We start from the raw sequence: 22,401 nt of genomic DNA on the forward strand, positions 1-22,401 counted from the left end.
ACACAATGATACATTAGCAAACCTGCTCCTCAGACAGGTGCTTTGGATTCATGGAATACTTTCATAATTCAGTAATTTTATTTCTTGTTGAATGCAGTTAATTTCGCAGCACATAATTTAAAGAATCACAGCCTTCAAAACCAGCCACGCTGATGAGTTCCAAGTTAACACAATGCTACACTTCTACCCTCCCTGACAAAGCAGTCTGTGGAAATCAAATTGTGCTCAGCTTGCGACACCCTTTCGAAAATAAACACATAGCTGTCAACCGTCCCTTATTTGGCGGGAAACTCCCTTATCCCAATGCCGTGTCCTGCTACTGTCCCTTAGTGATGATGTCCCTTAAATTTCCCGGGTTTCATGCTCGCCTGGCTCGGGAGGGAAGCAGCGGCTCGGGGTCCTCCGCCGTGAGAGCGCACGCACGAGCTGCCGTGTCTCCGTCTCTCCCTTTTCCCCCTCAGGGGCACGTCGTGAGGAGACGGGTGGCAGTGGGTGGGCAGGCAGCCTCTCTCTTGCGAGACTTCCCCCGCGCTGCCAGGGGAAGCTAGAGGCGGTGGCAGCTGAGGAGGCAGCCTGAGGGAGGAGGGGATGGGTAGGGATGCAGAAGGGCGGCGCTTCAGCGGCCGCCGCAGCGCCGCAACCACCTCATGCCGGGCTCGTGGGCGGCATGGGTGAGAGTCTCTCTCCCTCCTCCTCCCCAGGCGGAGAAGGGCCAATGGAACTCCTTGCGCCAGGACGACGGCAGCCCCGACGTGCTGCTTAGCATACCCTCCAACCAGTGCAGCATCTTAATGTACTGATTTCCCCCTCTGCATCCCCTTCATAACTCTATTTTTATAAATCATTTGTCCATCCATAGTTCAAATTTTTACTACAAGTTTTCTGTCAATCCTACCAATGTATGTAACTCTTTACAATAGCTTTTCAACTAAATTATAAACTTTCCCCATTCTTTATTAAAGAGGTCCTCTTCCTGGTTTCTAATTCTGCCTGTTAGCTTTGCCATCTCGACGTCGTTCGTCAGTTTTGTCTGCCCCTCTTCTTTGGTCGGAGTTGTAGACCCTTAGGATCGTCTAGTCCAACCCCCTGCAAAACATAGTCAGTGGCAGCAAAAGCAGCATGGCTCCATCAGTGGCGGATTTCTGTATAAACTAAGTAAAATCCCTTATTTTGGCTGCTGATCCCTTATTTTCGAGGCTGCTGGTCCCTTATTTTCAAATCTGTAAATTGACAGCTATGTAAACGGGTCTGTCCAGGATCGTGTCGTGAGCATCCTTCTGGCGCCAAGGCGCACGAGTTTCCGTAGCCAAGCAGCCCCCCTACCTCACTCAACACAAGTTGCCGTTACACGGGCGGTGGGGGTGGAGAGAGAGATTAGAGAGGAGAGAGAGAGAGAGAGAGAGAGAAAGCGACTTCGTTATACACGGCTGCCGTAGGGCGTATGTTGGCGCGAAAGGAGTGTCTGAGACGGGCTGAGATCCTAAGTTAACCGGCAGGGGGCGCTGTTCCAAAACACGCTCCCGGCGGAGAGACCGGGCGAGAGCAGAACGCATCGCAGCTGTCACGGCACATGCTCCTGACTGCTGGGCATGCGCACTGGCAGCAAGAACTCCCCTCTATATGTGTGTGTGTAGCTTGGGGTTCAGCTGGGATCAAAGCAGTTGGCGGCCGCCGCCGTTGGGAGGGCCCTTTGCGCGCGCTCCCCGCTCCCTTGTGGCTCTGTGTGTGTGTCGGTACTGAGCCACGTGACCGGGGACGGTGACAAGGCACTTTTCCCCTCCTGCTGAGTCACCGTCCCTTGTCTGAAGGGAAAGGAAGGAGAGCGGCGCCGCAGACTCTGCCCGGCTCGAGTCCCTTCCTCTTCTCCTTCCTCAGGACCCGGCGGTCAGTGGCTTCCAGCGGGCGGAGAGAGCAGGCGACCAGCGCACATGGGGACGGAGAGCGGCAGCGCCGGGGTGCTGCTGGGGCAAGCGGGCACCCTCAACCTGCAGACGGGCAACCTGCTCAACTGGGGGCGCCTGAGGAAGAAGTGCCCGGCCACCCCCAGCGAGGAGGTGAGCCTGCGGGAAGCGGGGAGGAGGAGACGACGCGTGGACGGGCCATTCTGACGACCCGCTCATGTTGGTCGTGAGAACGCGGGCGCGCGGATCCCGATTCTTGCTCTCCGCGCGGGATTAGCAACACCCCCCCCCCAAAAAAAAAATACCCCACCAAAGCCAGGCCGCTGCGATCGACCGCTCCCTCATAAATAATACATACGGGGGCTGGCAGGGGTTTTTTTGTTCCTCGTCGCGGTGCCTTGAAAGGGGTTATTTATTGTCTCCTTTCTGTGGCAAAAGCAGCGGGAGGCAGCGCTGGGTGTGTGTGTTCCCAAAGCACGTTGGTTTTATTGACTGGGGTTTTAGTTGTTGTTATACGTCTCTCGCGCGTTGAAAATAAGAAGAGGAAGAGCCCAAACAGCACGATGATTTGAAAACAATGAATTGGTATTAAAATCCAGATCTCTGTCTGAATCGGGGTGGAGGGGAATTAAAGCTTTATTGATTTCCTGGTTCTCTGTTCCGCTTTAGCTGGGGAGTTTGTGGGTTCAGAGCAATGTTGGAATCCCACCACGGAGAGTTATCTTTTTTAGAAGCGTCATTGTTAAGTAGATATTTGTTTATGTTGCTGTGTATTTTCCTCAGTGCAAAAAAAAATTGCTTCTTCCACTGTATTGTGTTTTTGTCCAGTGCCTTACAGGTTGCTTCCAGGCAAACAACTTGTTTGTAGACCATTCACCTGATTTGTTTGCACAAAGTTTGTAGGCTGGCTATATGACGTTGCACCAAGCAATTGTTATCACTTTCCTTGCTGCAAAAAGTCTGATTTTGTTTGGAAAGCGGTTTGTTGCCCAGTAATGTGCGCTGCCGTAACTTCCTGGTTTGTCACTGATTCCCCATCTGAAAAATTGTGATAGCCTCAAAGCACCCTTAGTCTCTCTTAATAGCCTTAAGAGTAGGGGTTTTTTTGAAAACATTTAAGCCCATCACAATTTGTTAACAAGTGCTTTTCTGCTAAATTTTGGACATGATTTTAAAAAACCCTCTTAACAAGCACTTAGGCGAAAAGACTCCCCAAACATTTCTACATAATGTTTGGTATACTGTCAGGGCATACACTTCCACTTTCATTTATTCTGCTATGTTTCCCCTAAACGTTTCTGAATCATAAGCAAGCAACTTTTTCCAAATCTCTTGCTAGCATTTTAGCAGTTTGATGAGCTGTTGCACGTTTGATCAGGCAACTTACTGGAAATTTGATAGGCAGTTATGCCTTTGACGTCAGCCTAACTTAACTACTCAACACCTTGTAGTGCTAAAGGTTTTTACATTAAATCTGTTTAGGCTTTTTACGGCCCCAAACTTGCTAGCTAAATATATGTCTAGCTTAGCAGTTAAATGTGAGCACCTTGAACTGTGTTGCAGCATGTAGCTGCAAAAACTTCCTTGCCTCACCCTGGTTGTAATTGACGTATGGAATCCTGTTGTAATTAGTTTGGCATCATATTGCCTCTTCAGGGTATACTGACAGGCAGCGCTGTATTGGTCTTATGCCTGGGGGGTCAGTCCTTTTTAAACAGCCTAAAAATGGTCCTGTGAAACTGCATTTCATTCTAATCATTTTCTTTTTGTTTTATTACTTATTTATTAAATTTGTATACCGCCCTTCATCCGAAGATCACAGGGCGGTTCACAACACAAAAATACAAAATGAGGACACAAAATCCATAATAAAAGCAAGAACAAAAACAAACCAATAACGCCCCCTCCCACAAATACATTTAAAAGGACATAGAATTTTAATCAGCCTGATTAAAGAGAAACATCCACCCCCGGCACCTAAATATTTGTAATAAATATAAATAAATTTTATTATGGCTAATGCAATCTATTCAAAGACAAGATATCTTCTGGACTAAAGTGTTCATGTATCATATTGACCTAGTTATTTTCTTATAATTGTCAATTTCCTTCACCCCCAGTGTGCCATAAGGTGATATATTATAGTATTTTGTAACCCAAAGTAGTCATCCTCAGCTTGAGGAAAGTTTTCCCCAAGCTTACTTTTATTCTCAGCTATCCCACAATAACAATTTATACTCAAAACGATATTTAGAGGACTTTTGCTTTCAGATCATATTTCCACCTTGATATGAGAAGAAAAGTTTATCACAGCCACAGATCACAATAACCTTGTTTCACCCTTTCAAATGTACGCATAGTGAGTGTGTAGCAATAATTAAAATTTGCTTTGTGGCTTCTTGGGAAAGTACATTGCTAATCTATTGGATAACTGGCTTGCCGAACTGTTGTTTTTAATTATTATTCTAAAGATGAGGTTCAGTTCTTAGCACTGAGCATCTATAAAGCCAGCAGCTTAGTTTCAGAACATGGATTACGAGGCTTGGGAGTCATTGTTCTGCAAACTATAGGCCCCCATACCATTCTGAGGTAGTAATGAAGTTATGTTTGGCAGCTATCCCGTAGCCTGCTTGAATATAATGAAAGCCTCAGTTCAAATCAAAATAGAAGTGAGTACTACTTTTACAATAGGCAGGGTGGGAGCAATACTAGTAATAATAGTAAACTACAACACAGCTTGTGTAGTTTATTGTTCTTCTTTGTATGCTGCTATTAGGGAAGTTGTGCAATTTTTATGAATTTCATGTGCTCTTGTGTGAATGTGCTGATATTATAATGTATTTGTATTATGCTTATGTTTTTAAATATGTTGCATGTTGCTTGGGAAACCCTTTTGCAACAAGCTACTAACAAGTCTAATTAATAATAATACAGTACTTCCCTGAAGGGAACTGCTCTGACACGTGTAAAACATATGTACCAGAAGCATGGGTTCCTATTTTATTATCTTTTTTCCTCTGCATACAACTACAGTATTGTTTCTAACCCAGTGGCTTTCAAACTGAAAGCCAGAAAACGGGAGTTCCTCAGTGAGAATATCAGTAGCGATGGACAGGTTTTCTGAAAAGACTGTTTGTGCACTACAACTCGTCTGGCCCTGTAATGTGTAGCTGCAGGGAAGGGTTGGGTGTGTTACAGGGCGTAGTCTCAGTTCATGTTAGGTGATGGTAAATGGCATTCACTGGTTGCCAAAAGATTTGGCCGGCAGCCTACAAAAGCCGAGTGTGGCTCATAGAATACACCCCAGAATCCTTTGGAAGATGTAGACCACTCAGAGATTCCTCAGCACAGACCACTCAGTGGGGAAGGGGTTCCCCAAAGCTAGAAACTTTGAAAACCACTGTTTTGGTTTTACACCTGGGGAATCGAGTCAGATAATAAATTTTACACTTTACAAACTGTCCAAAGCCATCACAGCAGGGAACGCTAAATATGAGGGCTGTTAACTGGTTAAAGAATTATTAGTTGATGATTGGCCTCTTAACCAATGAGTTAATTGACGAGTTATGTTTAAATACTGTAACATGGTATCAGAATCTCAGTTAATAAGGTGCCTTTCTGAAATTCTAAAGAGTGTGAGGTAGCTTCCAATTCAATAGACAAATGCTACTCTATTCTAATAGAAAAAGTCACATTTAGTTTTCTCATTCCGAAAGTTTGGCAAAATTAAACATGCCCACAACATGCTTAATATTTGCTTTTCATTGAATTGTTTCACAACAATTAAATCAGTCAAACCATTTTAAAGCTTTACTTAGGATGAATTTGTAGCTTTTGCAAATGATCTTTGCATGAGAAATACACTACTACAAGACCAGGTGCTAGATTTTGCTTCTCTTCCCTTTTTAAAAATAAAAATGGAAGTTGTTGTTCATTCAGACCTGGACTCAAACTTCCCTATGCCTTGTTAACTGAAAAAGTTAATTGATCATTCCATTCAGTATCAGCAACCCTCAATTCAGATCACAGTGATGTTGAACAGGAAGTTGAAACTTGTCCAAAGAGGCAGAAAGAAGACAGTGGTCTATTGGTGAACCACGGGCCAATTTTTAGATGAAGGCTTATTGCCGACTGTTGGGTTTGCTGGATTCTGGTACAGAGGAAGACACTTAGTTTCTTAAGCAAGAGTTCATATCTCTGGTTCTAGCTTAAATGTTTTTTTGTGACAGGAACAAGCCACAGCAAGCCTTACATTTTTGTACCCCTCCCCTGCCCTCCTCTAGCACAATTTTCCAGTTCTTTAGGTTTTGGTGACTTGTTCCTCCTTTCCTTTGCCCCCAAAAGTCATGAATCTGCTGCATTATTTGAGGGTTCCTCTCATTTCCCATCTAGGCCCCTAAAGTGACCTTATGCAGGCCACCCGCTTTGCCTAATGGGAGAAGGGAGCAATACTTTAAAACCAGCATGGTGAATTGCAGAAAAAAATAGGATTCCTTTCCTTTTTACTGTTTCCTGTTTACATCTGCCCTCACATTTTTGTTCTATCACAGTACCCAGATATAACTTGCTTAGTTTGTGTGCATAAGAGAGAAAATATAGGGATCAGCAGAGGCAAGTTTAATTTCCTTTTCTCACTGTATTGCAAAATTGAAACAAAGCAGTGCTGAATAGTGAATATGTTGCTTTGCAGCTGCGGGATTGCATTCAGAAAACCTTAAATGAGTGGAGTTCAAAGATCAGCCCAGATCTATTGCAGGTAAGTGACCTTTCCTGTTTTGTGTTTCCTTGCTAGTATGCTTGTCAAATAATTAGAATTTTCTCTGGCCCAATCTCAGTCTGTCCTTGTTAAATGAAATTTATTGCTGGGGAGAGAAACAATATAATGAAAGTTATCATAGAAGAATTAAAGTGTCTTTACCTGGAACCAAAATGATAATAAAGTCAGAGGCAGGCATTCCTTCCCATTCCAAAGAGTAGGGATGGGCAGGTGGAGAGCTTCCACATGTCTGGTCACTGCCCTCCATATGCTTCTTTGTGACACAGAGAAGGATCTTGAAGGCAAATGGAGTGTCCAGACAGGTTCCTGTTGGAAGAGGTGATCCTTTAGGTAATTGGAATCCCAAGCCATTTAGGGCTTTAAATGTCCAAAGCAGCACTTTATCATGGACTGAATGGACACAGAGGAATGGTGGGACGCAGCAGCTAAGGAACCCCCAAGGAAGAAGGCTCAGAGCCCAGGGATTGGTGGTGGGACGACAACAAGTCGCCAAAGGGAAAAGAGGAAGAAGATTGGGAAGAGGTGTTGGAAGCTGAAGAGGTAACAGGGTTTAGTGAGCAGGGAGAGTGAAGTTCCCCTCCCTTCTGGTCTCCCAGAACCAGAAGAGACATGAAGAGGGAAGAGCAGAAACAGGCATGCTGGGTGTCTCAGATTGCTTAGGAAGGACCTGGGAGAGGAGGAGACTTAGGCAGCTGATAAGGTGCTTGTCAGACTTGCCCTCTGTGGCCTCCAGCTGTGCAGTGTGGACCAGGCCTTTTGCAACTGGGTGCCTCGGACAGGGGGATTCCAGGACTTCTGTCTCAAGCATCTGTTGCAGAGTTGTTTGCTCTCCCTCCCCATATGAAAACAGAATTCTGGTGAAGCTCAAGGCTGCTTTTTATATGTCTTCTCTAATGGCACAATATGTGCTTAGCTGCCAATACTGGTAAGCTACTTCTGACTGTCAACATATTTATTTGCAGGAGCTGCCCGAAACCCTTGAATGTACTCTAGCCCAAGCAATAGAAAAGATCAATCCTGAAGAAAGGGAAGAACTGAAAGTTTCAGGTATAATTTGGTTGTTGACTTCATCGGGAGAGATGGGATGGAGCAGGGCCCAGTGTTAGCCAACCAGCTTCTTAGCTACAGAGAGTCACTTTCCTCTGGGGACCTATGGGATATTAAATTGAATAGGTTGGGGAATTGAGTAAGAGGTCCAGCATAGCACAGCTTAACATTGTTATGAATGAATGGGGCAACAGAGCTGAAAGGCAGCAGAGTCTGCCATTGGCCAGGAGACCAAAGCTTGTTTCTCTGCATATTATATGCTGCTTTTGTTCAGTTACCTTCAGTAAAGTATCATCACTTACTTTCTCTTGGGACTCTTATCTGCATTATTCTAGTCACTCTGCTGACAAGGATTGCAGTCAAGGATCTGCTAACTAAACAACCTGATGACTAATTCATAGGAGGATCTGCTAACTAAACAACCTGATGACTAATTCATAGGAGGATCTGCTAACTAAACAACCTGATGACTAATTCATAGGACAAAGCAATATTATTTATTCCCTTTTAATATTTTTATCCTGCTTTTCAGACAATTGTCCTCTCCCAAAGGAGATCACAGAAATAAAAAAGGATCGTTAAACCCTGCTTACCTGGGTGTATTTGCATTTAATATGCTTACTTCTGAGAAAACATGGTTAGCATTGCACAGTTAATAGTTCATCTACATTTAGGCTGTGTTTGCATCATGATTTAGCATTATGAGGCCAAGCCTTTGCAAGTCTCTGGCTTGCACACACGCGCACACCGCAGGTTTATTTATCTGGCTTGCTCTGGAGAACTATAGTTAAGAGTGACCCCAGTTAAGGATACTGTGGTTAATAAAAAATAGAAGCATAAATGCTTGATCGCCTCACAGCCACACCAGCGGGAGGGGAGAGTGTATGAGCCCTGGGCTTGCAAATGTATCCAAAGTGCGCACCACCAGAACTTTGGTACTGCTTTGCTTATATATCATTGCATCCATATTGCTCTTTCCAAAGTCTGTACTCAACAAAAATCTTCAGGATCATCTCATGGCCTCAGGCAATGCATATCTGTCAGGGGTTCAGGAGCAGAGTCACAGGAGAGGGAGGAAACGGAGAGCGAGGGGGAGGAGTCTGAAGGAAATGTCAGCGACGACAGTAGTCCGAGGTCTCTGAGTCTCTCCAGTGACTCGGAGGATTCACAGAAAGGGGCCCCCATGGTCAGGGCAAGGGGGACACCTCGGGAAGAAGGGGCCAGAGGGGACTCAGAGAGTAGCAGCTGGAAATCCGGACCAGCGTCCCCCCCAGAGTGCAGTAGGGGGGAGGAGTCCAAGGCATCGGGATCAGGGAGCGCGCAGGCAGAGGGAGAACGTGAGGCAGGAGTGACCACACCCTCGTCAGGGAGCGAGGAAACGGTCATCCGGAAAGTTAAACGCGCGCGCGCGCCAAGTTCAAATGTACAGGAGGGCGGCAAAGTGGGCAGCCCGGGTAGGGAGCCAGGTCCTAAAGCCCGCCGAAGAGAGGGGGAGGAGTCAGAGGGGTCAAGCTCTGCGTCAGAAGAGTCCAGGAGGAATGAGACCCCGGGGGGTAGTAAGACCCAGAGGAAGAGAGAGAGAAGGAAGAGGTGGAGTAAGATCAGAGTCTTAACCTGGTGCACAGGGGGCGGGGACCCAGACAGAGCTTCGCCGGTCTAAAGTCCAGACGTAGAGCTGGGACGCTGAGACTTGTAAATGGAGACTATTCTTCAATAAAGACTTTGATACTGTACTACCGGCTAGCGTTGGTCCTTGGTGAGCTGGGACCCGGAGCCAGCTCTGACAGTAAGCTCTGTCTCCTTTTTAAAGTTTTGGCACCAAGAACCTCGCCACGTGAGTCGACGCAGCGAGGGCAGAGGAGGGGTGCTTACAGAGCTCACAAAACTCAGGCAAGATGACGACGGAAGAGCAGATAAAAGCCCTGCAAGAAGCGGTGACACAACTCAGCACGGAGGTAATTGCATCCAGGAAGAGAGAGGAGGAAATGGTTACCTCCTGCCGGGATCTCCAGGTCAGGTTGGACGTGCTTTCTAAACAGGGGCAAACGGGATCCAAGGCAGAAGGCATTGGCTTGGGGAGAAGGGGAGGCAGCCTTGTATCGCATTTCGATGGGAGTTTGCAGCAGTACCCCAACTTCAGAGCAGACCTGCTGTTTGCGCTGGATCTACTTGACAAAGACTTTAGAGATGAGAGAGAGAAAGTGGGGTTTATCTTGTCCCATTTGCATGGGGAAGCCAAAACGTGGCTGAGGAATCTATGGAGGGACGATGATCCAGCGCTCCAAGATGCGAATGCTTTTATTAAAGCAATGGACTCATGTTTTTTATCAAAGGTAGACGTCGATATTGCCAGGAGGGACATACATGGACTTAAACAAGGCAAAGCCAGCGTGAGGCAGTACCATACACGCTTTTTCGGATTGGTTCATGCCCTGGGGTGGGAAAAAGATTCTGCGCCAGTCAGAGACCTCTTTTGGGAGGGGTTGAATGCAGATGTAAAAGCAGAGATCGGAAGGGGGGAGAGACCAAGGAGCACCCAGCAAGTAGTCCAGAGGGCTCTGGAAATCGGGGTGCATCTGGAGGAACGTCCTTGGAACAGGGAAGAAGGGCGTTGGGGAAGGGCACCAGCCAGAGCACCTCCCTTCTTTCCCAGAGAAGCAGCGCGTGCGCACTCCACACCCTCGCAGGGAGGGGGAGAAGAGCCGATGGAGATCGGAGGTGCCAGGGCTCAGTCAGCTAACAGAGCCCTAACACCGGGAGCAGCCAAAACGAAGCCTCCTAGAGGGAACAGGAAGTGCTACATCTGCGACAGTGCTCAACACATGGCGAAAGAGTGTCCCCAGAGGCTCCACAAGCACACTGCAGCCTCGGCAACAGTCGCAGAAGCAGCTCAATTGAAAACGCAGCAACAGTTAAACGACGGAGTCTGGCTGGAGGAAGAGGCACTGGGGTCCAGCCAGACAAGTCAATGAAACAATCCCCGGCACTTTTGCAACCCGCAGACCCCCTCCCACCCAAACCAGTGGTGCAGCTTACAGCGTCTCTCCAACTGCCCAATGGACGCACTCTGGAGGTGCCGATCACCATTGACTCCGGCAGTAACGCTGACTTTATAGGACTGGAATTCATTCAGCAGCACAATATACCACTGCTACCAGCCACACTGCCACTGAACGTTGTCACGGTGGATGGCAGAGACTTGTTAGGGGGGCAGGTGGTGCAACAAACGCAACCAATGGTGATGCGGATTGGAAATCACCGAGAAGTCATCAGCTTTAATGTCACCCACCTGTCGGACACGCCTGTAGTCCTGGGCATGAGTTGGCTGCACAGGCACAGCCCAGCATTGGCGTGGTACCAGCGCCAACTGACCTTCGGCTCCTCCTATTGCGCGGAACATTGCATCCTTCCTAGCCCGGAAGAAGGAGGGGACGACCCGCAGCTACAATTAGGCACGCTGCAAGCAGTGCCGCGCAAGTACGCAGCGTTTTTGGAGGTTTTCTGCGAGAAGGAAGCGGACAAGCTGCCTCCCCACAGGCCCTATGACTGCAAGATTGACCTCCTGCCAGGAGCGACGCTGCCAGCCGGGAAACTGTATTCCATGTCTGAGGACGAGCTGCAGGAGCTCAAGGAGTTCATAGACCTCAACTTGAAGCGCGGTTTCATCCGGGAGTCGAAGGCAGCGGGGGGCAGTCCTGTATTCTTTGTGAAGAAAAGGGACACGCCCCAAAAGAGGCTTGTAGTTGATTTCAGGCTCTTAAATGCCAAGACCAAGCCCACGGCCTTTCCCATGCCCAAGATAGATGACCTGCTGGCAACGGTGAGGAAAGGACGCGTTTTTACAAAATTGGATCTGCGAGGGGCGTACAACCTGATTCGCATACGGGAAGGAGACGAGTGGAAGACTGCCATGTTCACGCCCCTGGGCACATATGAATACAGAGTTATGCCCTTCGGTTTACAAAATGGCGCCCACTGTTTTCAAGCCTTCATGCATCACGTCCTGGCGGGTCTCCTCTACAAGACATGCGTCTGCTTCTTGGACGACATCCTGATATTCTCAGAATCTGAGGAGACCCACGAAGGTGACGTCAAGGAAGTTCTGCAGAGACTGCAGGAGCATCGGCTGTATGCCAAGCTGGAGAAGTGCCAGTTCGACAGGAAGGAGGTGGATTTCCTGGGCTACAAGCTGTCGGACAAGGGGCTTGCCATGGACAGCGCCAAGGTTCGCGCAGTGTTGGACTGGAAGAGCCCGCGCAATCGGAAGGAGGTCCAGCGGTTTGTGGGGTTCGCCAACTTTTACCGCAAGTTCATCAAGGGGTTCGCGATGCAGACGGCGGCCATTACCGACACGCTCAGCTCTAAGAAGAAGAAGTTCATCTGGACGGAGCAAGCGGAGCAGTCCTTTCAGAACCTTAAGCGTCTCTTCTCGTCCGAAGGGCAGCTACTGCATGTGAATCCCAGCAAACCGATGAGGGTTGAAACAGACGCCTCAGACAGAGCCGTGGGCGCCGTACTGTTGCAGGAGGACCCGCATGGGGACTGGAGACCGTGTGCCTTCTACTCTAGGAAGCTCAGCAAGTCGGAGCAGAACTACACCATCTGGGACAGGGAGTTGCTGGCCATTCATGCAGCATTCAAGGCGTGGCGGCACTTCCTCGTCGGGGCCAAACACACAGTGCAGGTTCGCACGGATCATAAGAACCTGGAGTACTGGCGCACGGCAAGGTTCCTGAACCAGCGGCACATCAGATGGGCGGAATTTTTCGCGGATTTCGACTTCAGGATAGAATACATCCCAGGCGACAACAACATCATGGCGGATGCACTGTCCAGAAAGCCGCAATACCTCGAAGAGGCGGCACCAGCAGCGGCCAAGCACATTTTCGCTCCGAAAGCGTGGGCGTGCGCTTCAGCAACCGTGGACTTGGAGGCGGTCCGTCGAGCACTGCAGGAGGACCCCTTCGCACAAGCCAAGATGGAGGAGGTGCACAAGGGCACGGTGAAGGACGACGAGTTCCAAGTACGAGACGGATTGCTCATCCGCAGAGGAGCACTCTATGTACCGGGAGACGACCTCCGGGCGAAAGTACTGCAGCAGTTACACGACGCACCCACCGCCGGGCACTTTGGCAAGGAGAAGACGGCAGAACTAGTTGCCAGAGATTTTTGGTGGCCCAAGATGCGGGGGGAAGTCGCGGAGTACGTCTCGAGGTGCGACACCTGCCAAAGGGCCAAGTCAGTGCACAAACCTCCGGCGGGACTGCTCGAACCGCTGCAGACCCCGAGCGAGCCGTGGGAGAGGGTGGCCCTGGACTTTGTCACGGATTTACCCAGCTCAAGGGGTAAAACGGCAGTGCTAGTGGTGGTGGACATGTTCACTAAAATGGCCCACTTCATTCCGTGCGCGAAGGTGGCCACGGCAGAACAGACCGCCAAACTGTTCATAGACCACGTCTTCAGGGTACACGGACTGCCACGGTCTATCTTGTCCGACAGGGGGCGCCAGTTCATTTCGAGCTTCTGGCAGAAGCTGATGGGTTTCCTGAACGTCAAGATCAACCTAGCGTCGGCGAGACACCCGCAGACCAACGGACAAGCGGAGCGCGTCAACGCCATCATGCAGCAGTACCTGAGATGCTATGCAAATCAACAGCCGACGACATGGGTGGACTACCTGCCGCTCGCTGAGTTCGCTTACAACAACACGAAGCACGTGTCCACAGGGGTGACGCCGTTCTTCGCCAACAACGGGAGGCATCCCAGAACCTTCCCGGGATTAGAGAGACTGGGGGAGGGGGAGCCACAGGCAGCGGAAGTCTTGGCGGCGGAATTGCAGGAAGTCCACGAGCAGCTTAGGAGGCAGTTAGAGCTTGCAAAGCACGCATACAAACTGCAGGCTGACAAGCACAGGAGGGTTGGTGAAGACATACAGGTGGGAGACTGGGTGTGGTTAGCGGCCCACGCAGTGCCGACCAGATCCTTAGCTAAGAAGAAACTCGGACATAAGCAGCTAGGACCTTACCTAGTGGAGGCACAGATCAATCCGGTGGCCTTCCGGTTGACACTTCCGGAAGGATCCAGAATGCACCCAGTATTCCATAGGTCGGTGCTCACGCCCTACAAAGCACCTCACCGATTTCAGGCGCAGGGCACGGCACCAGACCAGTATAGGGAGATCCCCCCAAGGAGGGAGTCGCCAAGAAGGGAACCCATCAACCAGGTCACAGAGATTTTGGACTCGAGATGGGGGGAAGAGGGAGTAGAATATTTTCTCGCAAGGGAAGGTACCCCGGCCAGCGCCAACAGTTGGGTGCCGGACTATGCCCTGGACGAGCCTCTCCTCAAAGAGGAGTTTCATGCCTTGTTCCCACACAGGCCCATGCCAGCCGAGTATTTCGACGACTGGCTTTTCACACCCACGCTTTCTACCAGCACGTTCCAGGGATTCACCTCGGACGAAGAACCAGCATTAGAAACACGTTCACCGGAGGGCTCGCCCTCGGGGTTTGCCTCAGACCGCTCGTTTTGGTGGGACAATCGAGGAGAGGAGAGGTGGCTGAGGGGCCCTTGGCAGGCAACGGACCCAGAGGGGAACGAGGGTGAGAGGGACATGGACGTGATGGGGGAGGACGTTGGGTTCGAGCATGGCGGCACGGAGATGGAAGCAGAGGAGAACGAGGTCGGCGAAGACACGGAGGACGAGCCGGATTTCTCTAACTGGCTGCACGCCACGGGGGACGAACTGTATCCACCATTCACCCCCACAACGACGGAGCACCCAGCACCCCCGCCGGAGGAAGGGGAGGGGGGAAGGGGGGGCTTCGAGGGGGGGATGGATGTCAGGGGTTCAGGAGCAGAGTCACAGGAGAGGGAGGAAACGGAGAGCGAGGGGGAGGAGTCTGAAGGAAATGTCAGCGACGACAGTAGTCCGAGGTCTCTGAGTCTCTCCAGTGACTCGGAGGATTCACAGAAAGGGGCCCCCATGGTCAGGGCAAGGGGGACACCTCGGGAAGAAGGGGCCAGAGGGGACTCAGAGAGTAGCAGCTGGAAATCCGGACCAGCGTCCCCCCCAGAGTGCAGTAGGGGGGAGGAGTCCAAGGCATCGGGATCAGGGAGCGCGCAGGCAGAGGGAGAACGTGAGGCAGGAGTGACCACACCCTCGTCAGGGAGCGAGGAAACGGTCATCCGGAAATTTAAACGCGCGCGCGCGCCAAGTTCAAATGTACAGGAGGGCGGCAAAGTGGGCAGCCCGGGTAGGGAGCCAGGTCCTAAAGCCCGCCGAAGAGAGGGGGAGGAGTCAGAGGGGTCAAGCTCTGCGTCAGAAGAGTCCAGGAGGAATGAGACCCCGGGGGGTAGTAAGACCCAGAGGAAGAGAGAGAGAAGGAAGAGGTGGAGTAAGATCAGAGTCTTAACCTGGTGCACAGGGGGCGGGGACCCAGACAGAGCTTCGCCGGTCTAAAGTCCAGACGTAGAGCTGGGACGCTGAGACTTGTAAATGGAGACTATTCTTCAATAAAGACTTTGATACTGTACTACCGGCTAGCGTTGGTCCTTGGTGAGCTGGGACCCGGAGCCAGCTCTGACAATATCTTTTTCTTTCTTTTCTTCCTTAAAGTAGCTGATGCCACTGTTGCAATGCTGGAAGTAAAATGAAAACAGAACTGGGACAAATGTGAGGGAATAGCCAATTGCATAATGCATCAGCCTGTGAGCTTCCAGAGGCCTCCGGCTGTTGGATACAGAATGGTGTGTTAGGTGGTCTCCTTCAGTAAGGGGCAATTCTGAAGTTTCTCAAAGAGAGGGCAGACATTTCTAGGTTAAAGCACCGTTGCAGAAGGGTTGTGGAACCATCCTAGTGCTCTGTATAGATCGCGGCTATCCTTGCACCCTGAAAATGAAAACAGTTGTTAGTTCAAAAATAGCTACATAAATATTAGTAAATCTTGCTGAGAGGTGTGTGCCAACCTGGGTCTCTCTTGGGCCTGGTATTGAAAGCGCAGCCAATAATCTTTCATATATGCTTCCTGAACAACAAGTTAATGAACTACTTTGAACCAAGGTTTTTATCTGAGTTGATAAGGCAATCTCAGTTCCATCAATGATTCTGAGAGTACCTACCATAAAAAGCAACAACCGGGCATCTATTGTAAGTGAAATCAAGAAGCAGGTTTTTCATCACCACGTTCTAGGCTAAGGCGAAGTGTGAGGAACCTTTGTCCCTCCAGATGTTGTCCCTCCAGAACTACGACTCCCATCATCCCTGGCCATCAGCGATGCTTGCTGGGGCTGATGGGATTTGGCTGAAGGACCAAAGGTTCTCCAACCCCTGGACCAACAACAGAAAACAACATTTCTGCCATTCTTTAACTCATCCAGTGCGTCAGGAGCTCATTGGCAAAAATTCCTTGTCTTCACATGTAGAGAAATAATCTGTGGGCCACTGTTCACCAAAAGGACCTGAGCAAACATGTCTTAAGTCAAATTGCTTTGAAATCTAACCTTTCTGTAAGCTTGTTTTGAATTTCATCTTAGTAGGAGACTTGCCTAGAAATCTGTAAACCCAGAAATAACCTAGAGCAGCAAATAACCCTTAACTCAGTCTCTGAAAGGCGGACATTGTGTAATATATGTCAGACTTTTTAACTGGAACAATTGGTGTTCTTGGGAATTAATTGCTTTTGGGAGGGGAACTTCTTGCATTTGTTGTTCTTGTTGCTTTATAGCTAAGTTGTATTTGTGCAAGACATCAACATAAAGAAAGGAGGAGGCTGCATAATTCTTCCAAGCCTTTCTAGGAGACTCTAGAATTTGAACCCAGGACCTTCTGCATTCAAATTATGTCCTCTGCCGCAGTGTTTTGGTCATTAATCTGTGCAGATTTGATGTGCTATTAAATGGTCAGAAACACACGGTTGGGAATTTGCATTATTTGCTGATGTTGCTTTCCCTTATTAACTCGTCTTTTATTTTCAGCAAAATTGTTTATCGCGGGATCAAACACTTCATCAATCAGAGAAGCAGTCAGTATGAGTAAGTTGGCAACTTACATTTGAACACATCCAAAGTTTGCAGAGTCTTTTCTTTTTCTTTATAAAGCCTGTTCTGGCTCTGAAACAGAAAAGCTTTCCCTAGTCATGAATGTTTTAAAAATCTATTGGCCTTTGTACCTTTTCCCTACTGTCTTTGAACTAAGTTGGCAGACAGTGAAATGGAGGCGGGTTTGGGAATCACTTTCAGTCGAGTGGCTGCATTTCTCGTGGTTTCCTTTTCAGGGTCCATCTTTCAAACAATAGATGCAGCTAAATGGAAGGTGAGCAGGGCTGACCAGCGCATGCATACATACCTGAACATATCATATGTAAGCTTACATATACAGCACACAACACACACATAATTAGGTTTGGGGGGAAAGTTTGCATTGGAGACCGTAAGACTTCTAACCTAAGTCCAGTTGGGCGAGGGTGCATTTCCAGCAAGGGGGTATGGCGGCTGTGACCCTCCTCACAATTGACCATGCCACATTTCGGCTTTGGAGGAGTGGGGCTACTATTGGCTTTCATATTATGCTTTTTTCAAACCTAATTTTAGTAGGCCAGAAGTGCACACCGACTTACTAAGAACTGGAAGAAATCCAGATTTTGCATTGCAGAGCTAGCCTCAATTCAAGCAAAAATTAGTCTTTTGTTTTTCTGATAGCTGAACTCTCAAAATAACCCTTTTGTGTGGTTTCCTTGGTGTACTATTGTTTGTTCAGAACTATTAAGAACTCTGCTTTCCTTCCTCTCTTTTCAGCATATTTTGCTGCAAAGTAATACCTATTGTATAGGTTCTTCCTTGTAATTCAAAAATTTTGTGGATTCAGGGAATTGAACATTTATACAAGGAGATAGAATAAGTGATCAGAAGACAAGTAGATTTGTGTTTCTTAAAGCCTCCTCTAATTCATTTTTATTCTATTTAAGCATGAAAGTTTTTTTCTCTCTTTTTTAGCATGTTCTGCCCTTGGTGTCGACCAGTTAGATTCCGTGATAATTGCTCCTCCTCCAACCGAAGACGGAAATAATCTTTCCTTAGAATATTTACAACCTTACTGGGCAGAGCTTGAAAACTTAGTTCAAAACAAAAAGATTGTTGCCATAGGGACTTCTGATCTAGATAAAGTACTGTTGGAGCAACTGTTCTTGTGGGCGCAGGTAAGAGGCAGTCTGTTCAACTGAAATAACCTGGGTCTGCTGCTTTTTCTGTTAATATGTTCTGCTGAATATATTATGGAATCAGATCCAGTTTTAAACCTGAGTACAGTATAGACACTGTATAGCCAGCTGGGCAAGTGAGTAGTTGCACAGCAACTTTCCATTGTCATAAAGAATGTGCAGTCACTTAATTAATTATAATGTAAGGCAAACACCATAGCACTATCTTATATCTGAAGGAAAGCTGAAATTTTAAACTTTTTTCTAGGTGAAACCAAGCAGTAACCAGGTGAATCTTGCATCCTGTTGTGTGATGCCACCAGATCTGACTGCATTTGCTAAAGAGTTTGATATCCAGCTTTTGACTCATAATGATCCAAAAGGTAAGGTCCTGTTAATTGCCTTGATAGAGTAGACCAAAGGTCCATTTATGTTTTGCCATCTTATGATCATTAAGAATTAGCTTTATTATCACTGAGTTAGTTCCATATTCTGTGTAGGGCACAATGTATAGAAAAAGAACCTTTTCTGGATGCCAGCTTAAATCAAAGCCAGAATAGCTCAGCCCAATGTTTGAGGACAACATGTGCATAGGGTGCACTGCTTGTTACCATTTGAGCAAAGATTTCATTATTCCCACCTTTTTAACAATGAATTTCTGGCTTATATCACTTGTATGTTTGGGGATTTTAAAAACTGGTATTGATTTGGACTTAATGCAGTCAAGGAACTCATTCAGCAGGCAAAACATAAAGTCATTTGTAGAGATAACACCGCAGCAAAGATGGATAAATCCTGCAGTGCTGGTTTAGTTTGAACAAACCTGGACTTTTAAAATAATGTCCAAAATAATGTATTATAAAAAGTCAAGTAATGAACAACTGTAGAAGGTTCTGGAGTGTTGGTCTTGGTGATGTTCTGGCATGTCAAATATCAGGACTGTGTTCAACCATATAGTGTGTTTGCTTTATTGTAATTGCATATGTACATATTTCAAATATGATTGGCATTCAGAATGCTGGTAGCTCAATTTCCTAAAAGCTTTGCTAATCACCACCTTCTCCTGTCCCTGTTCTAACCTTAGAACTCCTTTCCGAAGCAAGCTTCCAAGAAACACTTCAGGAAAGTATCCCAGATTGCCAAGTGCATGAATGGACTCCACTGTGGCTTCTGCGATATTCAGTCATTGTTAAGAGTAGAGGAGTCATCAAATCCAAAGGCTACATCTTGCAAGCTAAAAGAATCCCAGCATCTTAAGATGGACCTTTGGATTATCCTGTATCTGAAAGGCCCTGTCTTCTAGATAATTGCACCAAGATGCAAACTGGAATTTGTAAAGACCAAAATGTTTTATTATCAAGTAGTCAGTGAAGCCCAAATTACATATTGGAGTAAGAGTCTGATACCATATTGCTCTATCGATTGCCTTTTATTTCATACATTTTTCATACATGTGTGTTTTGTGTTGAGTTCAGCTTGCTCACTTGTGAAATATTATTTTTCATTAACTGTTCGGGTGATTTAGAGATGATATATAAATAAAAATATTTGAAATATTTTAATGACTAATATAAACAGAATTTGACTAGGTATATTTTGATTGAAATATTTCTGTTTGCAAGGAGTAATGTAACTTGTTAAACCTTATTGCTGCTAAGCGGACAGCAGAGTAAATTTGGGAACACTGGTGGAATGAGCACTCTGATTTTAAACCAGAGATGTAAAATTCAGGGTATGCAAGTAAATGGTTTAATATATTCATGAATGTACTTCCCCACTACTCCTGTCATAATACAGTGTAATACTTGTATTATGTAACTTTTTTCTTCTATCATGTCTATACTACATTTCTCTTCATATATGCCCAAGGAGATGGTGTTTCTGTATTGGAGAGCACTGGTCAAAAATATAATTAACTTTGTCAAAGTTTACCTAGTTTCATTTTACCAGTGCTAAAGCATGATTTACATTTTGAGACCCATAGAAAGATGATTGGCTTTATATATAACCTTGACATCACATACAGTATAGCGCAGGGGTTCCCAAATTTGAGCCTCTAGCTTCTTTTTGGACTACAATTCCCATCATCTCTGACCACTGGTCCTGCTAGCTAGGGATGATGGGAGTTGTAGTCCCCAAAAAAGCAGGAGACCCAATTCTGTCTGAAAATCAGAGCTGTCATAGTTAAACGAAAATTAGTTTGGGTTGGTTCCAGACTGAATAAGCGTATAGCCACTGAAATAATTGGAATTTGTTACTCATGACTGACTTAAATCCTGATGATTTACAGCAGGTCCACTCAAAGCATAACTAAGGGCTCATCCACACTTTTGCTTTTCCCACCACTTTATCCTGGGAAGACCTATTCACTGCTGAATCAGAGCAGACATCATTTGGGTTTTCAATGGATTGAAGTTTCCTCCGATTCAGTGGTAAAGAGGTTTTCCTGGGGAAAGTGGCTTGGCAAATGGAAAACTACTTGGACCCGTGCAAAGCATAGGCAAGCCCTTAGTGTAGCATCAACCCTTTGTTTTTGTCAACTAGTTTGGTGCATTCAGTGTTCTGGACTGCTTTTAACCTATGGAAACTTCTATAACTGAAGCAGCTTTCTAGTTTTTCATTTAGTGTATAGCCAAATACATTTTGGGGGTTTTACGCCATTTGAGGAAGGTTAACTTTTGTATTTGTATATGCATACCTGTTTAATGCACTAATGACAGGTTTCATGAGGGGTGGTGAACTTTTATCTGAAGTCCAGAGTTTTACATTCTAATTAAAAATAGCATCATAATGGGTAGCTAGAAAGAGCAAATGCTTTTGTACTGTCTATCATATCCTGGTTACGTACTTTAATCCATTCCAGTGGGCAAACTTCGCAAGTTTTTATAAAGTTTTTGAATAAGGGGGTTTAAGCATGTGGTGATGTTTGGGTCCTAAAATGTTTTAAGTAAAGCTGCTCAGACAGGATTCTGGCGTAAACTTTGATTTGCAGCATAAATATCCAAATAATTCTGGTGATGTTGCTAAAAATAGTATGTACTGAATTTGCAGGAAGTCTGTTTATGGAAATTTGGGGTTGCAAAACAAAAGATGTAGACAGCTGCAGTTGTATGTAGAATTAACTGGTTTTATTTAAACTTCTGTACCTAATGAGCTTTTACTAGTTTGAAAATCATTGTTGATTAAAAAAAACCTTGCTTTACAGAAATTCGCTGGTAACTGTTTCTCCTCTTTGTGTGTATCTCTATGCAAATTTTCAAATAATATTTCAGGTTATGTTGTCCTTTTTTAGAGTTAGGGAGTGAGGAACTGCAGATTTTGGTTTGGATTTTCTCCAGCCAGCATGAAGAACACTAGATGGAATGCTTCCTATAAAATGATACGATGAAATAAAACTTTAAAACAGATTTTAAACTATGCATGTTATCTGGAAAACACACATATCCCAAATATGGAAGCAGAACACATTTTTTGGTGATACTATGCCAAGAGAAAGATTTCCTTTCAGCCAGGCCTCACTTTGAGTCAAGGCTCTACCCCATCCAGCGCTTCTTTTTAGTACTTCTTTCTAGTTCATTGTAATACTGTATTTCAGATTCAGTGCGGGAATAGGTGAAATAACCAAATCCTTCCCCAACACAACTTGTACTCTAATCTTAAGCTGACATATTTCAAAAAGTAAAAACCAAGACACTCTGGGGTTTTTTTATTGATTTGGCTAAGATCCAGGACAAAGCACCGCCTTTCAGAAATCCCCCCCGGACGTCAATGCCACCTTTGAAATCCCAGGAAAAGCCGGGTGTATGGCAGCCCTGTCTTAAGTGTTTGCAGATATACTTGAGTCTAGTCAAAACGAATAAGTTATCTGAAACTAGACCAACCTTAGTTTCTGCGTGTAACTACCAATCCACACTAAGAGTAGCAACACTAGCAATGTTGCTAAATTTCCTTCATGCAAATTCCTTCTAAGTGCAGAAAAGACTTTTCCTTTCTGGAACATTATTTTTCTCTGTTCTTCTGCTTCCATAAACCATAAACTATGAACAGCTGTTCATCCTTGTCTAAAAGAAGCACCTCTGTAATGCAAGTCTACCACCTTAATGAGAACTACAAAGGAGTAAAATCCTAGCTAGGTCTTTTATGGCAGTGGTTCACAATTGGTGTCCACGGATCCCAGGGTGTCCACATAACCCACCCAGAGGATCTGTGGGAGCAGTGCTTTTTTCTTTTAAAAATATGTTTAGGGGTACTCTCATTTTCCTACTCCTATTGAAATACTGCCCCTCAATGAGGCAAAACTCAGATTCACCAAATGCTGCATCCCCCTAGAAAAAAGCACAGTGTGGGAGCATTCACATAACAAAAACTACCATAGAGATGTCAAAATTTCCAAAAGTAGAAGCTCCATGGCTTAGCTTTTGAAAAACAGAGTCCTCAATAATTAGCTAATTGGAAACCACTGTTATATGGCATTGTTGGT

At 46.3% G+C, this 22,401-nt stretch overlaps 1 protein-coding gene across 1 annotated transcript; it reads left to right on the top strand.

The window, feature by feature from the left end:
- Positions 1-1,515: 1,515 nt before the first annotated feature.
- GCLM (glutamate-cysteine ligase modifier subunit) lies at positions 1,516-21,328 on the top strand. The gene is made up of 7 exons (XM_083445075.1): positions 1,516-2,054; positions 6,592-6,657; positions 7,641-7,725; positions 16,702-16,758; positions 17,719-17,921; positions 18,190-18,304; positions 19,006-21,328. The coding sequence occupies exons 1-7, from the start codon at positions 1,929-1,931 to the stop codon at positions 19,176-19,178; spliced, it is 825 nt and encodes a 274-aa protein (XP_083301201.1). The 5' UTR covers positions 1,516-1,928; the 3' UTR covers positions 19,179-21,328.
- The last annotated feature ends 1,073 nt before the right edge of the window (positions 21,329-22,401 follow it).

Source organism: Podarcis tiliguerta (assembly GCF_965153285.1).
Source record: "Podarcis tiliguerta genome assembly, chromosome: 6".
Classification (NCBI taxonomy): Eukaryota; Metazoa; Chordata; class Lepidosauria; order Squamata; family Lacertidae; genus Podarcis; species Podarcis tiliguerta.